The following is a 15,650-nucleotide window of genomic DNA, read 5'->3' as shown; positions in this document are numbered from 1 at the left end:
CTGTGCAGTGAAGGGAAAGTTCCTTACACACCTAGTTATCATGTCAAGATAAATCAATGTTTGTAATCTATGACATGGGAACCACAGCAGCTTCAAAAGTTGGGAAGGACTTGGTAGGCTATCAAGTCTAACTCTCTTTCAGTGTTTGTACCGGACACTTCTACACTGGTGTTCATCCTGTTTCAGGAAGTAGCAAGTTTTTTGACCAAGTATTTATATTTTTAAGAAGTTTTTTCATATTGAGGAAAATTCTGTTTCCTTTTGCTCTGTCCTTCAAATACTCAAATACCAATAAAAAGGTCCTTTGCCTCACTGCTAACTCCTTTCACTCTTGCCAGTCCGGCTACCCTTTCCTTGGGCACATTTATCAATGTACTTTTTTAAACAGCAGGCCTGGAACCAAATAATACTTAGAAATACTCTCAGAATGCTGCGACTCCATCATTTTCTTTCCTCAGGACTCTACGCCTGTGTTAATGTTGTATATGATCCCTTCAGGTTTTAAAAAAACAGCTCTACCTATATCACACCAATAGATAATATTGGGTTTGTAATCTTTTAAACATGTGGAATCTTTTTCAAATGGACTTCTCTTCAGATAAGTCACCCTTGTCTTTTCTTAGAAGACTGATTTTCCAAACCTAACTGTAGGACTGTCAGCAAGTTTCATAAATTCAATGATTACCTTGGAAAAAAGTAATATATCAAAGAATTATTTAATCAAACACCCAAGGCCCAGTGATACGTGGTTTTAATCTTTTAAAGGTTAGGTGTAACCATAAATAGCTCCTGCCTATCATTTGCCACACATATGATAAGTGAAATTTTTAAATTTTCTTTTGGGATCATCCTGAAAAACTATAAATGCACATACAAGTCAATGCCTAGGGGTAACAGAAATATTATACTAACATACTATATTTCTAAGCATATATGATTCTGGTTTAAATGGAAAACTGGTTTGTTCTCTATTGCTACTAATTACATCATGCTAATAAAGGCAGAATCGTACTCATTACCAAATGCAGAAGCTCAGAAAGATTACACTACCAAACTACATATCTGCGTTCTTTAGAAGTTTAAGTCCAGGACTGCCTTCCTCTGACCAAGACACAATTTTCTGCATTAACAGCAATCTAAATTTTTCCTTTTATCACTGATGAATTTCTCCAATTTTGAATTTTCAACTGTTCTTCTATTGTCAAGGAAAGCAAATGTATCCAGGAATTCCCTAGTGTATGCAGAATTTAGTACTCCAAACCCTGTACTTAGCTGCCCCACTGAGAAAGCCCTTCAATAGGAACCTGTTGGAATCTTAGCTCTGGGTTAGGCTTCATCTCAAACACCAAGGCCTTCTGGAAGTCTCCAAATAACCCCACCCAAAAACAGATTCTGAAAGGTCAAATATGTGAGTCAGCACTGGAAAAGGAAACAGAGGTGCTTCAATAATAACACATTGAGACTCAGAGGCAAAATGCCATTTCTTGAATCACCAAAATCTATTCAGGAGGTTTCACACTAGGCTATTCTATCCAGACATCAAACATGTTCATTTCAGCTTTATCTATCTATAGAGTTTTAATTATAAATATTAAGCTGATACTTACAAAAGAACATCTTGAAAGTTCATATATCCATTTGCCACCAAATAGGCACCAAACCGGAAACAGGCAGCATAAGAAAAATACATCATTGCCTGGGTAATGGAAAATGTGACTCCAAAAATCTGTGCTTTCCTCAAAGAGTTTCTGAAAAGAAGACATTTTTTTTAAAACTTGGCTTTCATTTCTTAGTCCTTAAAACATTAACTTTGGTAGGTTAGCACTACAGAAATGTGGTAGACAAAAAATTGGTTTAGTTTTCAAAGAACTGGGTTTAGATCTTCATTTTATCACATTCCAGTGGTGCAAATTTAGGAAATTGTCTCACCTTAGTTTCAGTGCTTTTATCTTTCATGTAACATTAACTACACCACAAAGGGCTGATGAAAAGATAAAATGAGCCAATAAACAAAGAGTCTGTTGGAAGATTAATACATGAAAGTTTCCTCCCTTTGTTCTCAATTTGGGCATATAACATGTATACTCCACAGTAAACATTCATCAACACACATTTGCCAAACACCCACAAACTGAAGTGGCCACAGTGGGCACTGCAAATACAAACAACAGGCATGCTATCGTATTTGGGACCTGGGAGTTTAGTTGGATAAACTCTTATGCAATGGAGGTACCTTTGAATAAGACCTTATGGGAAGAAAAGAGGAAGCACTTAACTCTCTTTTGGAGTTAGAGAAGTCTTTACACGGAGATAGAAATTCCTGGAATTTCTGAGCCAGATGGTACCCAGTGAAATAGGTAAGAGCAGGCTGATGAGTGGACAGCACTCTTGACTTTCCACTCCTGTTTCAATCACATCAACTCTGCTTTTATCTGTTTTATACACTAGAACTTTAAGTGAAATTTCTTTAGAGAAAGGGCTCTATTATTTTTTTAAAGTTTAAAAACCCATCAGTAAGGTCCAGTCCTGTCTAACTACAGAAGAAACTGAGATTCAGATAGTTGGGCTTGCCCATGTTTCCATCATTAATTAGAGACTCCACTGGGAGGAGTTCAATGAAGGAAGAACAAATGGTTTCCACTGGAGAAGGAGCAAAGAGAGGAAGAGGCATACCCAGGAAGCACACCACACTTCATTGTCCAACAGACACCTCATATTTCATGTGCAATAAAGAACTCATTGCCAACTAGAGCAATGTGGTGGTCACAATCTCATTAAGAAGGGTCATTAACCAAACGATGTCAAAGAGTCATTCCCTCCCTCCCTTTCCCAGCTGTCACCTGCTTTTTTAGTTCTACCATAGAGATGAGTTCAGAGTCTCATCCTTTGTTTCCTGGATAAGTTCAAGAGCTTCCTTCCCAGTTTCTTTCTAATAGTTTCTCCACCTACTCCCACCCTTCCAGCCAAAGTGATCCTCCTGAAAACAAACTGATGACTTGGAAACCTGTCCCTACTCCCCACCTCCCTCTCCAGTGGTTATTACCTGTATGGTACCTGCAAATTCTGCGCATACATATATTCAAACTTTTCCTCCCGAGTCAAAGAAACAACAGTTCGGAAGTTTTCTATGGCCTCAGTAGCAATCTGTTAACAGAGATTACCTGGTCACTAAGAGGTATGAATGTAAACAGTGACAAACAGTTTGAATCTTATAAAATAGATTTTTAAATTAATTTTATTATACTACTTGTTATTTATTATTACCTATGAGCTTCTTCTATATGGTAAAAATTATTATATTTATCAAATCGAGTTTTACAAGTGGAAGGAAGATCATCAGCTAGTTCAGTCTCCTCTTTATAAAAAGAGAGGCTAAGACTTAACCAGATGAAGGCACCTGCCTAATGCCACAAGCTTTACAGAGGCAAAATTAACCTGGGAACTCAGTACCTTATATCTACTGTAGCATTCTTACTTCTACAATGGTCACATTTTAAGTTTACCATTACTTTACATATATTTTTAAAATGTAGCACTTATATTTCTCTTATAATTGTCATCCATGATGACTACAGAATATCTCTAAAATATTAAAAAACAAAGATCATAAAAAGTTATATATTGGTATATTTGACGTTAACTTACATACCATTTTTTTCTATGTATATACATGTTTAACAAACTTGGGATCAAATTCTTTTAGTTTTAGGTAATTTTTTCCCCTTAATAAAAATCAAGAACATTTCCCAAGGGCATTAAATACACATTAATAATGAGGTGTTTAATGGGCAACTTAATATCCCAGCCAGTTAAGCATTCTTTTATTGCTGAACAAAGTTTTCAATTCTTTCCTCACTAAAAATAATGCTGTGATGTAACATTTATGTAATCAAAAGCTTCTTTACAAATAATAAAAATATATATATAATTGCTAAATCCTAAAAAAAAAAAAAAAAAGGCTGTGATAAATATCCCTATACATAAACTTTGGTCCATATTGAATTATTTTCTTAGGAGTTCTTAAAAGAGAAATTACTGGGTCACAGAAAATATTTTCTAGGGAACATGACACAGTATTTTCAATTTGTTTTCCAGAAAGTTCCTTTCATCTAATTATGTTTTGATTGTAACTTCCTGCAAGGCTATGTGATTGGGATGTAGTCATCCTTTACCACCTTCCAGAGTCTGGGGAAAGGGCAATGGTCAGACAACCTTCATGAGAAAATAACTGGGGGGAGGGAAAATAATTTCTTCAAAAACAATAGTCAATCTGTGAAAAAAGGAAGAACTGCAACAAGATGACTTCTGGTCATTTTTATTTTAGAGAAACAATTTTGATAAAACTCCGCTGATATTAAGGGGAAGTGGACAGAAAACAATACAGAGCATAGAGCTCAGTACTTTGTTAAGAAGTTTAGGAAAGAAAAAAGTTGTGATGGGGAAGGCTACAGAGACTTAAACAAAAATTAAATTAAGGGCTAAATAGCCTTGTTCCCAAGAAGGTCTTTGTTCCACAGGAAAAAGTCTAAACAGGATCTTTTTATTTTTTACTAATCCCTCTCTTGAATTTAGCCTGATCTATATCTGACATACATATATGTCTTGATTGTTCATATATGTTGAGAACATGGGAATACTTGGATTTTATAGATAGGAAAGACATAGAAAGGCTGCTTTCTAGAGTTAAGTCACGGCTACCAATAGCAGAGGCTATCCTCTTTTCCAAGAGTAAAGATGAAGACAATGCTAAGAACACCCATGCACAAAATGAGATTCCAGCCTCCATCAACCATGTAGCAGCCACAGGAACCCGAACCACCTCCCTTTAAGTGGTTTTCCTTATCTGTAAAATGAGGGTGTTGGACTCCAAGGTCTCTAAAGTTCCTTTTGCCACTATGATTCTAAAAGAAATAATTTCTAGAATTTTAAGTCACCAAAAGAAATTGCTTTTATTATTTAAGATGCTTTCTCTCTCTGGCCTTTACACTGGTCAGAAATGGCCCTTATAAAGACATTTTCAGTTAAGTTAGAGTAATTTATAGCTTCAAAATAAAAAAAAAGATCTCACTTATTCCTCACTTTATTCTATATTGTACAAATTACTTAACTTCAAAAAGAACAGAAAATATATTTGATAAGATCTTAAATGAATTTTGAAGGCTAATACAAAAAGCTATTAGAAGAATAAAGTTAATATCATATTCTTAAAATCAAAAAACCTATTTAGAAATAAAATTTAAAATAAATTAAAAAATAAAAGCTATTCTCTCACCCACACAAGCCAAAAAGATTTAACTAATTACAAAGATAAGAAAATGTCCAGATTCAATTTATGTTCCAATATTTTATGAGATTCTTTATACATAAAAAGAACACATACTCATTTTATAAAATTCTAAAAATACAGAAAGCAAAAAGAGGAAATAATTCAGTCAAATCCCCCAGAGGCAATCCTCAGTCAAACACATGTTCGAAATTATTTAATTATAAGGGTTCAGACAAACCAAAAATTTCTAAATTAGCAAGAAAAAATTTAACTATAACAATGTCTGAAAAACCAACTTTACTATATATTCCATTGCAATAGTTTTAAGCAATACTTTCTGTGCATAATTTTCTAGGGCAGAAGTGTCTTGTTCATGACTGGTTTATAAATGTTGTCACTTTTTAGTGTGCATACAGCCCAACAAAAGTGACAGAGTTTATGAGTCACAAACCTTGCATAATGAGTAAAACAATAAACCACCTCACAATTAGTCAGTCTTGCCCAGCACAATGAAACAATTAGGAAAAGACATAATTAGCACCCTGCTTCCTCACAGCTTCATTTATTCCAAGACTTTTAAACAGAGACTCAGTAAGAACTATGAGGTACAATTTTGGAGGAGTAAATAACATTGAGTTTCCCTCAAAAATAATTTTGAAGAAAGGAATATGTGTATGTCTCTACAAAAAAATCCTCACAACTTCTCTTCCTACCCTCTAGATAAATAGGAGTTTGATTATGGCTGTAATCTCGAAAAGGAAAATGCTTCTATTTTACAGAAATGTTCAATAGTAACATTTCTAATAAAGTGACAGAAACTTGGACAGCACAGGTCAAGGGCAGGGTGGAGGTTATGAGCAGACTTTGACATTAACAGCCCTGTTCTGGAGCCTAAGCCTGCTGCACCCCACTGAGGGCAGCCCATCAATACTGTCCTGGCCTCATGGGAGACCATTAATGTGAGTGCTGAGAGGCTCAGGGATTAACTCAGCCGTAAGCGAAGGCCTCTCTGAAGAGGTGGTAATTCTAATAGCTGAATGATATAAAGGAGCCAGCCACAGAGAGAGAAGAGGGAATCAGCTCTATGGTTAAGTGACAGTGAGTAACAAAAAATGAACTGATTAGAACATTGTATTCTCTTTAGTGAAGCAATCACATTTAGTTTGTCTCACCTTTCCAGCACCTTCTAATTCTTTCTTATCTTTCAATGCATGTCCAGACAACATTTTCATTTCAATAACTCCTGCTATTGCAATGATAGGTACAATTGCTAAAAGAAAAAGTGTTAATTGCCAGCCATAGATTAAGGATATAATAATGCCTGTCCCGAGATTTGCTACATTCTGGGTAATTACAGCAAGCCTGGCACCTATTGCCTGCAAAACAAACAAACAAAACAAATTAGAAAATTAGAGTGATACTTTACATCTTTAAAACCCACGTTTGTATTTTCTTAAGGATTATGGCAATTCAGCTTCATGAAAACCTATTAAATATCTTCTCAGTTATGAAATTAAAAATAATTTTTAGTTATAAGAAACTTATTAGGTTATAAAAATAATGATTTCCACGATTTCAGAATAAATGCTGAAAGGAGAAGACCAAAAAAACAGAGTGCAATTTTTTAATGCCAAAAACATTTTCATGAATCAAAGTGTGATCATTAAAGTTCTGCAAATTATCAAGATAAGTCTGACAATTTATATTAAACTGGAAGTAGTGGAACTTTTTGTTAAATATACAACTAATTATAATTTAAGCTTAATATTTGTCACTAAGGATATTCAAATACATATTGACCTATTTGAGATGCACTGTATTTAATTTAACCTACATTTGATTTGGGAAAAATATATAGAATTGAAACTCATGGGATTTAATTTAGGATATTAAGCAGGCACCAGAACCTTCTGTATGAATATCAGGCAGTGATTGACACATTATTTTCAGGAATGTGCAGTCATTTCCTACTCTAAAACCAGAAACCAAACACAAAGTCAGTTCAGTCTTCCATCCTATCAGCTTCTCTTATCCTCTGGAAACACTGCCTGCCCTCAAGGCATTTTGAATTCCTGCTCTGATGCTGAGACCTGCTTTCTCTGAATATGACCCACATTCTGTCCATCCCCAATGTTTTCTCTGCTCAAGTGGGTCTGATCTCAGTTAGATCATAAAGAGTATGATGATTATTTTGATGATCTCAGCTAAATATTATGATTACAATAAAGCCCAATCTAGGATGGACACTAGCCATCTCTGTGGCTTTGGGGAAATTTCCCAACTCCAAGAATACATGGGTACATTAGTAAACAACCAAACTTTCTCTTAGGACTGCACTGAATTCTATGACAAAATAGTTTAATTTACAACTCCCCACACGCCAAACCTCTCAAATCATTCAATACCTGTTTGATATAACACTAGATGAGAACGTAGGGTGAAATATGCTACCACTACTGGTAACCCTAATACATCAAATTCCATTCCAAGGAACTGTACCAGGCCTAAAAGAGACAGCATAAATAATAGAGCATGTTTATCTATTTGATGCAATTATTGAGCTTATATTAAAGGATGCTTAGCTGGATCTGGCATAAGTCAAAGAGTGGAGTGGTCTTGAAAGTCAGCCCTCTGTATCACTGGTTTTTAGTTTGAAGGTCAAATAACAGACTTGGAGAGAATGTGCTTCACAGGGATGATATAGACTACCAGTTCTTCGTATCTAAAAGACCTACCCAGAACTTATTCTCCAAAGCACCTGGCTGAGAGAAGCATGGAAACAGCCCCCTCTCCCACAAGTTCATGGCAGAGGTATTACCCCAGCATGTGACCTTCCAGATCTATAAATACTCGGCCTTGGAAGTAAGTCAAGGGACACAGAAATATGTAAGGTGGGTCAAAGATGACAAATTCATCTTTAAAGTACATGAAGGGTGACAAAAACATGCATGACTTTAAGCTGGGGGGAAATTAAGTCCTTTGGCTTAATTTGATTTAGCACTATAGGGAGCATTGCACTGGTTACTGTTCTTTTATTCCGAAGATAACTGCTTCCAGTTCCACTTCTATCCTTCAAACAGAGAGGGAGTCTACAGAACTCTGAGGACAAAAATGAATGGAAGAGCAGAGATTAGCAGTAGCCAGTAACTTACATTTCAAAGAATTGGGAACACTCCCAAAACCACAGCTTAACCATGAAGCAAGGCAAGACAAAAATGAGTGAGCTGACCTTCAAAGCCCCACTAAGGCACTCTTCTCCTCATAGTCCCCCATCTCTCTGTACTCTCTGGTACAGCTAATTTCCTCTCCTACTCATCTTTCTCCCTGCTTTTCCTGCTTCTCTTTCTCCTGTTATTTCTTTCCTCCTCAAAACACCAGAATATCACTTAAACTCTAATCTAACAATACTTGTATTTATTGAAAGAAAAAAAAAAGCATGTTTCCTGAACTTAATTTTGAAATTAGGTGCACTTAACCTCACTTCTCTCTCAGTCACCTTCTCCACAGAAAATGATTTTTAAAATACAGGCGCTTTTGATTTCTATATGGCTCTCGTACATTTGTCTCTTCAGTACCCATCCTAATGCCAAAAATAATAAACCAGCATTTCATAGGGATAATAGAGATATATTTTCTTTTGCTTTATATTTAACAGAATTAAGTTACTTCGATAACCTACTCCCAAACACATCTGAGGAAAAGTTTCATTGATGGGGCAGTTAAATATTCAGAAATTTAACTTAAAAATATCATCACAAACTCTACACATACCAACTTGAGTGAGCCCTGGCTTGGGTGGCACTGGTTTGTGACATCACTGTTTGCCTCCTATATTTTTATATATAGGATAGAAAAAAATTAATTCCACTGATGCCCATTGTGGAAGGTATATGTGTTTATGTATGCCTGGATATAGATGTTTAAATCTCACCGTAAACAAATCAGCACAGTGTAGAGTGGCTTCAACTGTCCTCTCTCAGCCCATTTGTGAGAAGAGCTATGCTGGGCTTTCCCAGTTTGGAGGTGCTCACCAACCTGCCTGTTTCCTCCTCCCTGGTCTCTCTCTCTTAGCCACTGTTTTATGTTCTGGAGAACAGTTTGACTCACAATGGCTCATACAAGGTGTACAGATGTCAGCGCTAGTGGAGCCAACTAAGTACCAGGTGAGATGCCTTTGGGAAACCACTGAAAACCAGAAGGTTGACACCAGCAGGCAAGTAGGGATTAGTGACATCCTGGAGGTGGCAAAGGGCTCCACCAACAACATTGTAGCAGGAAGGGACTGGCCACCAATTTTATAAATACAGAAAAGCACTGAGTCCTAAGGCAGATCACAACTCCAGAGGAATTTAAGATAAGGGAAGAAGGGCCTGCCAGTGCCGAATGGCCATACTGCACTTGCTCGGAGATCTGTTGCAAAGGACTGAGTTACTGTTTCCTCAAAGATTGTGTCTTCCACACCAATGGCAGATGGGATGTGTGTGTCTGGAAGCTTATGAGCACAAATGGCAAGGTCTCTGTAAAAGGTATACTAATGGTATGGTGGCAAATTTTAGCCAGGGAATACAGGATTTAGGGAACTTCAGGGCAAAATTTGTCTACAGTGATCATTATGCCCCAAAAAGCCTCCCCCACAGCTCTAGCAAAACACTTAACAATTTAAATGAAAAACAAAACAAAGTTATGATATTTTACATCTTCCTCCACCTACTACCCCATTTTTCTGCCCCACTTAGACCAGATAGTTCTTTAAAGACTTTTACAGTTGTGCCCAATTCTTCTCCACCCCTCGTTCTTGAACCCACTCCCATCAGGCTTTTGCTCCCACTACATCCCTGAAGCAGTTCTTGTCACGACCATCAGTACCTCCTCATCCCTAGTTATGCCATTGTGAAATGTGAGTCACTGAGAAGCCTGTCAGCAGCTTTGACAGCCTAGGTTACTCCCTCCTTTTGAAGCACTTTCTTCCTTTTGTTTTGAGGACAGTGCTCTTCTCCCTTATCCGCTGCTCCTTGCTCTTTGCTGGATCGTCCTTCCACCCTGACCTCAGCACCCAGTCCTTACCATCTCTATCTACATACAATTCCTTGGCGATTTCATCCATTTTCATCCCTTTGAAAATCACTGATACACTGAAATTCACCAAATTTATATTTTCAGACATCTCTGCTAAACTCTAGACTTGCAAATCCACCTGCCTTCTTGACGTTTCCACTCAGAAGTCTAATGTGGGCATGTCATTAGACTTTCCACGTCCAAAACAAATCCTGATTCTACCCCAAACATGCTCTTCTAACAGATTCCCATTTTCATTAAAGAGAACCCCCATTTTTCTAGTTGTACAGGTCAAAAATTTTGGAATCATCCTTAAATCCCTTTTCTCTCACAGCCTACCTCCAATCCAGCAACAAATTTTGTTGGCTGTACTCTCAAAATATATCCAGGGAGGGAAGTGGACTTGGCTCAACAGATAGGGTGCCCGCCTACCACATGGGAGGTCCAAGGTTCAAACCCAGGACCTCCTTGACCCGTGTGGAACTGGCCCATGCGCAGTGCTGATGCGCACAAGGAGTGCCGTGCCACACAGGGGTGTCCCCCGCATAGGGGAGCCCCACATGCAAGGAGTGCACCCCATAAGGAGAACCGCCCAGTGCGAAAGAAAGTCCAGCCTGCCCAGGAATGGGGCTGCACACATGGACAGCTGACGCAGCAAGATGGCGCAACAAAATGAGACAGATTCCCAGGCCACTAATAAGAATAGAAGCGGACGCAGAAGAACACACAGTGAATGGACACAGAGAGCAGACAACTGGGGGGGGGGAGGGGATAAATAAATAAATAAATAAATCTTAAAAAAATAAATATATATATATGTATATATCCAGGGAGCGGATGCAGCTCAAGAGGTTGAGCAGTACCTCCTAAATAGAAACAAACAACAAGCAAGCCAAACAAAAAAACCAACCCAAGGGAGCCAATGTGGCTCAGTGATTGACTGCTGACTTCCCACATATAAAGTCCCGGGTTCAATCTCTGGACCCCAGTACCTCAAAAAAAAAAAAAAATATATATATATATATATACACACACACACACACACACACACATATCTCCAGAATCTGGCTACTTTTTATTATTATTATATTTTTTAGGAGGTACTGGGTATTGAACCTGGGACCTCATATGTGGGAAAAAGGAGCTCAACCACTGGGCTACATCCGCTCCCTCTGGCTACTTTTAAAATCACCTTCACTGTGAACACCCTAGTCTAAGCCACCATCATCTCTTCCCTGGATTTCTGCAATAATTCTTACCTCCACCTTTGTTCCCTTCAATCAGTTCTCTGCACAGCTGCCAGAGTTATCCTTTTGAAGGTGCAGATCATGTCACTCCTGTATTCAAACATTCTACAATGGCTTCCGATCTAATCTGTATACAACACTAAGCTCAACTCATGACTTTTTCTTTCCCTCACTCAGCTCCAGCCACACTATCCTCCTTGCTCTTGAGGAATGCTCTAGCCTCAGGGCCTTTGCATTTGCTGTTCTTTCTGACTGAACCTCTCCAGGGATGGCTCCTTCCCTCCCATCAGGTCCCTGCACATGTATCACCTCTCCTTTGAGGTTTTGACAACCTGACAACCAGCAATGCCATACCCCCATATCTTGCTTCCATCTGTTTCCCACAGCACTTATGATACTCCACCATATAGACCACTATAAGGGCAGAGCCCTTATCTGCCTTAGGAACTTCAAAGTTATTTCAAGCAATGCATATTCCATTCTTTTGGATTCTATACAACTTGACCTAAACCTTGATTTTTGTCTATTTGGTTGCTTTAAGCAAAGAAATCTGTATTCAAATCAACTATTCCTAAGATTTATAGTGCAATTTACAATTTTCTTTGTGCCTCCTCTTACATAACCTAATATATTCTTACTGAGTCCTATATGTTAGAACACATGCTATTATTATAGTGCTACCTTACATAAAGATTAGAATATTTAGACTGATAAGATTACAGGAAAAAAATTTCATATCATCTTGTGGATTTGTGCTTTAAAGAGTTGTAGTTGTAAAATACAAAATTGCCTTTTCATACAAAATCAAAACTCATTGGTTCAACAGTTTCTAATTATATCAATTAAAGAGATTCACATAGCAAAATTTAAGTTTTATAGTTTGATAAAGTTCTTCCTTATACCCTTGTTTTAATTTTAATGTGCTTTTTTCATTCTTGTAAGCTGTTTCATTTTTTTTTTCCAGATTATTTTCTTCCTTCCTTTCTCAGCTGTAGTGCCCCTAAACTTCCTTACAGCAAACATACACATCCTTTTTAAGTAGCACTTAAAATTTTCTATTGGTTACTTGAGCATTAAAACAGATTGAGCCTGCATGGTGTGCTAATAAGTTCTTCCTTTTCTGAGTAATTATTCTATGTATATTTTGTTAATAGCATGAATAAATAGCAAATATCAAAAGAAAGCTCATAATTTATTTTATATCATATAGTATGTTTCAATATTTAATGCTTTTTTTGCTGTGTAGCCCATGATATTTTATGTAGGTTAAATGTTAAACATTTCTTAATGATGACGAGAACTAATACCTATAGTAAGAAAATTAGTTTCATGCTGAGATTCAACCTGGCCAATTAGGACAAATGTCAACACAAAGAAGGCACTCACCCCCTTAACTTGGGAAGCATCATTGGCGAGTCTGGTAGTCAAAGCTCCAGTGGTGTTTTTAGGATCATCGAACCAGCTCACATCCTGTGACACAGAATGTTATTTTCATCTTAAAGCCATATTGATGAGACTCTTAGCTCCATGAGGGCAGTGACAGGGTCAGTTTTGTAACTTTACCTCCAGCATTAGCATGCAGGATTTAAGAGTAGGGACTCAAAAATTATTTGACAAACACATAGACAAATTGACTTGTCAAAAATGGTTCTGAGTGCCTACTTTGTTCCAGGCATGGTTTCTAAATGCTAGGTGAGCAACAACAAAAAAGTCGCTGTTTTCATGAAACTTAGGTTGACCCTGGCTGCTGTGAGGTAAACATACTGTATAGGGATAAGGATGGAGGCAGTGAAATCAGTTAGAAGGATATTATAATAGTAAGCTTAGAGAAAGAGGAGTCAAGGGTAACTCCAAGGTTTTGGCTTGAGCAACTGGTAGAATGGAGCTGCAATTTACTGGGAGAGACTGGGTGAGAAGTAAGCCTTGTGGGAAGGGAAGAATCAAATGTTCAGTATGAAATGCTTATTTTAATGGTCCAAATAGAGAGGCTGAATAAACAGCTAGATAACTGAGGTTCAGGGCAAAATAAATGAATTGGGTTAAGAGCAAATCAATTTTGATTAAAACTTAACATTACAAAAAAAATAGAGTTACATTTTTAATCATGCAAATACAGGACTGTGAACTGAAGTACTAATTTATGTCTGTTATAAAGACTGTTAGGACTGGAGATTTGCATTAAAGTGGGATCTAATTCTCATTTTCTCCAAAATATTTAAGAAAAAAACAAAACAAAGTGCTATAATCATTATAGCATGCATCTAATTTACTTTATAATACACTTAAGTATTTGGAGGCCTGTCTCCCCCACTAGACTGTAACTTCCATTAAGACAGAGTCCACTTGTGTTGGAAAGCCTTCTATTACCTAGTACTATACATTGCAAGCAGAAGGCACATAAAATATGTGTGCTGTACTTAATAATTTATGGCAAGAGCATTACACAAACCATTAGCTTAGCTCCTGAAGTATAATGGACCTAGGAGTTGGCCTCGAGGCTGGAGGGGTAATGGGGCATCAGGCCCTGGACCAACGTCTCAAGCCCTGGAGCGAGGACCAAGGCCTTGTGCCTAAGCGGAAGTTCAGCTATGAAAGCGGTTTGACCAAGAGTCCTAGGACAAGGATCCTATCAAATAATGCTCTCTCACCCATCAGATTCAGTCCTGGCGCAGTCCCATACAAATCCCATAAATATGTCTTCTTTTTGAGTGGTGGTGGTGACAGGAATGGGAAAGGGCTGAGGAAGCAAAGGCTGCCAGGAAAACACGAAAGAGATCCAGAAGTCCTAACACAGCAAACTGATGCTTCTCAGTCAGGGTCAAGTGCCCCCAGCATGTCTGGGCACCCTTCTGGAGCATCATTTTATTCAGTAGCAACTGATGAGTGGTTTTCAAATTGAAAGGTATTAAGTCATCGTATACCAAATTTTCATGATTTTTAAAGAAAAATTCCCATTTGACTGGGCCGTTTTGAGTTACTTTACCAAGATCCCCCCCTTGGGGGGGAAATATTTTTGTGGGTCTGCTCTTATGCTTTTGACAGTGTAAAAAGTGAGGGAGCTCTTATGCTTTTGACAGGGTAAAATGTGAGTCATTATCAGCCAGGAACACTTTCACTTAAAGTAGTTTATTAGTCTAGCCCCAGCAAAGAAACTGGGCAGTGAGAAAATGGGCCACAGGGATGAATTTTGATTAAAAAGGGGATAAAGAAGGCTCGCTATGGTGGGAGTGTCCTCTTATTCCCAGGGAAAAGAAGGAAAAAGAAGACAAGTAGGCGGGGTACTGAGGTCGACCCTGCCTACTCTGCCTAAGCTGCGGAGATAAAAGGCTGAAGGTGAATCTTTGCTGGCCACGCCCTTTTTGTCTCTCAGCAATCCCATTCCTTGTCCTCACTGGCCGCAGATCGCAGGCCTCTGAGCCTGAATATGGAGGGCCATTCAGCTGATCTTATGAGATCAAGAGGAGACCTACAGGCCAAGTAGCTTGAGAGAGTACCCATTGCCTGAGTCCACGAGGCCCACTGCAGTTCTACACATCCCAGGGCATGCCCCTGAACAGACGTACCTGTCTCAGCATGGATCTGAAAACCAGGTATCGGAGCCGCTTGGTGAGGATCTCTCCGGCTTTGCCAAATGTGTAGCCCTGTGAAGAACCCATCGCACGGTTACTCCACAGGAAGGAGACTTGTCAGAGACCCCGCCACTTACACAAAGGGAAGAGGACTCTGCTCAATGCCAAAGCAGGACACTAGGCAAGGTGAGAAGGCCCAATAGAGTTGGCTATGTTTCTGTGACTGCACTACCATGGAAATCAGCACTGGTGGCATGGCCAGGGAACCCAAGTTTTGAAACTGCCACCACCACTTACCACCTAGGTGGTGAGGCTGAACTAGGATTTCTGTAGAAATGAGCTTCCTTGCCCCATAATACCTCTACTGCAATGAAACCAAGAACCACTGGCTACTGAGTGTACATGCTGGATGGACAGTACAAGGTATGGGACCATATAACACAGTGAAAATGGACTGTGGTTAACAGTATAAATATGAGAACATTCTCATGAACTATAACAAATATATGATAC

The 15,650-nt window shown here is 38.3% G+C and overlaps 1 protein-coding gene across 3 annotated transcripts in view; it reads right to left on the bottom strand.

Annotated features, from left to right (window-relative positions):
* The window catches only part of ABCB1 (ATP binding cassette subfamily B member 1), a 290,971-nt gene that overhangs the window by 13,931 nt on the left and 261,390 nt on the right, over positions 1–15,650 (bottom strand). For all 3 annotated transcript variants that reach the window (XM_071215181.1, XM_058297072.2, XM_058297071.1), the window contains exons 19-23: positions 15,132–15,209; positions 12,955–13,038; positions 6,439–6,642; positions 3,044–3,144; positions 1,608–1,748 (exon numbers count right to left, since the gene is read on the bottom strand). In XM_071215181.1, coding sequence (XP_071071282.1) covers positions 1,608–1,748; positions 3,044–3,144; positions 6,439–6,642; positions 12,955–13,038; positions 15,132–15,209 — 608 coding nt within the window. The remainder of the gene's footprint in view (positions 1–1,607; positions 1,749–3,043; positions 3,145–6,438; positions 6,643–12,954; positions 13,039–15,131; positions 15,210–15,650) is intronic.

Source organism: Dasypus novemcinctus, chromosome 5 (genome assembly GCF_030445035.2).
Source record: "Dasypus novemcinctus isolate mDasNov1 chromosome 5, mDasNov1.1.hap2, whole genome shotgun sequence".
Taxonomy (NCBI): Eukaryota; Metazoa; Chordata; class Mammalia; order Cingulata; family Dasypodidae; genus Dasypus; species Dasypus novemcinctus.
The sequence above is the reverse complement of the archived record's forward strand: the minus strand, read 5'-3'. Positions and strand labels throughout refer to the sequence as shown.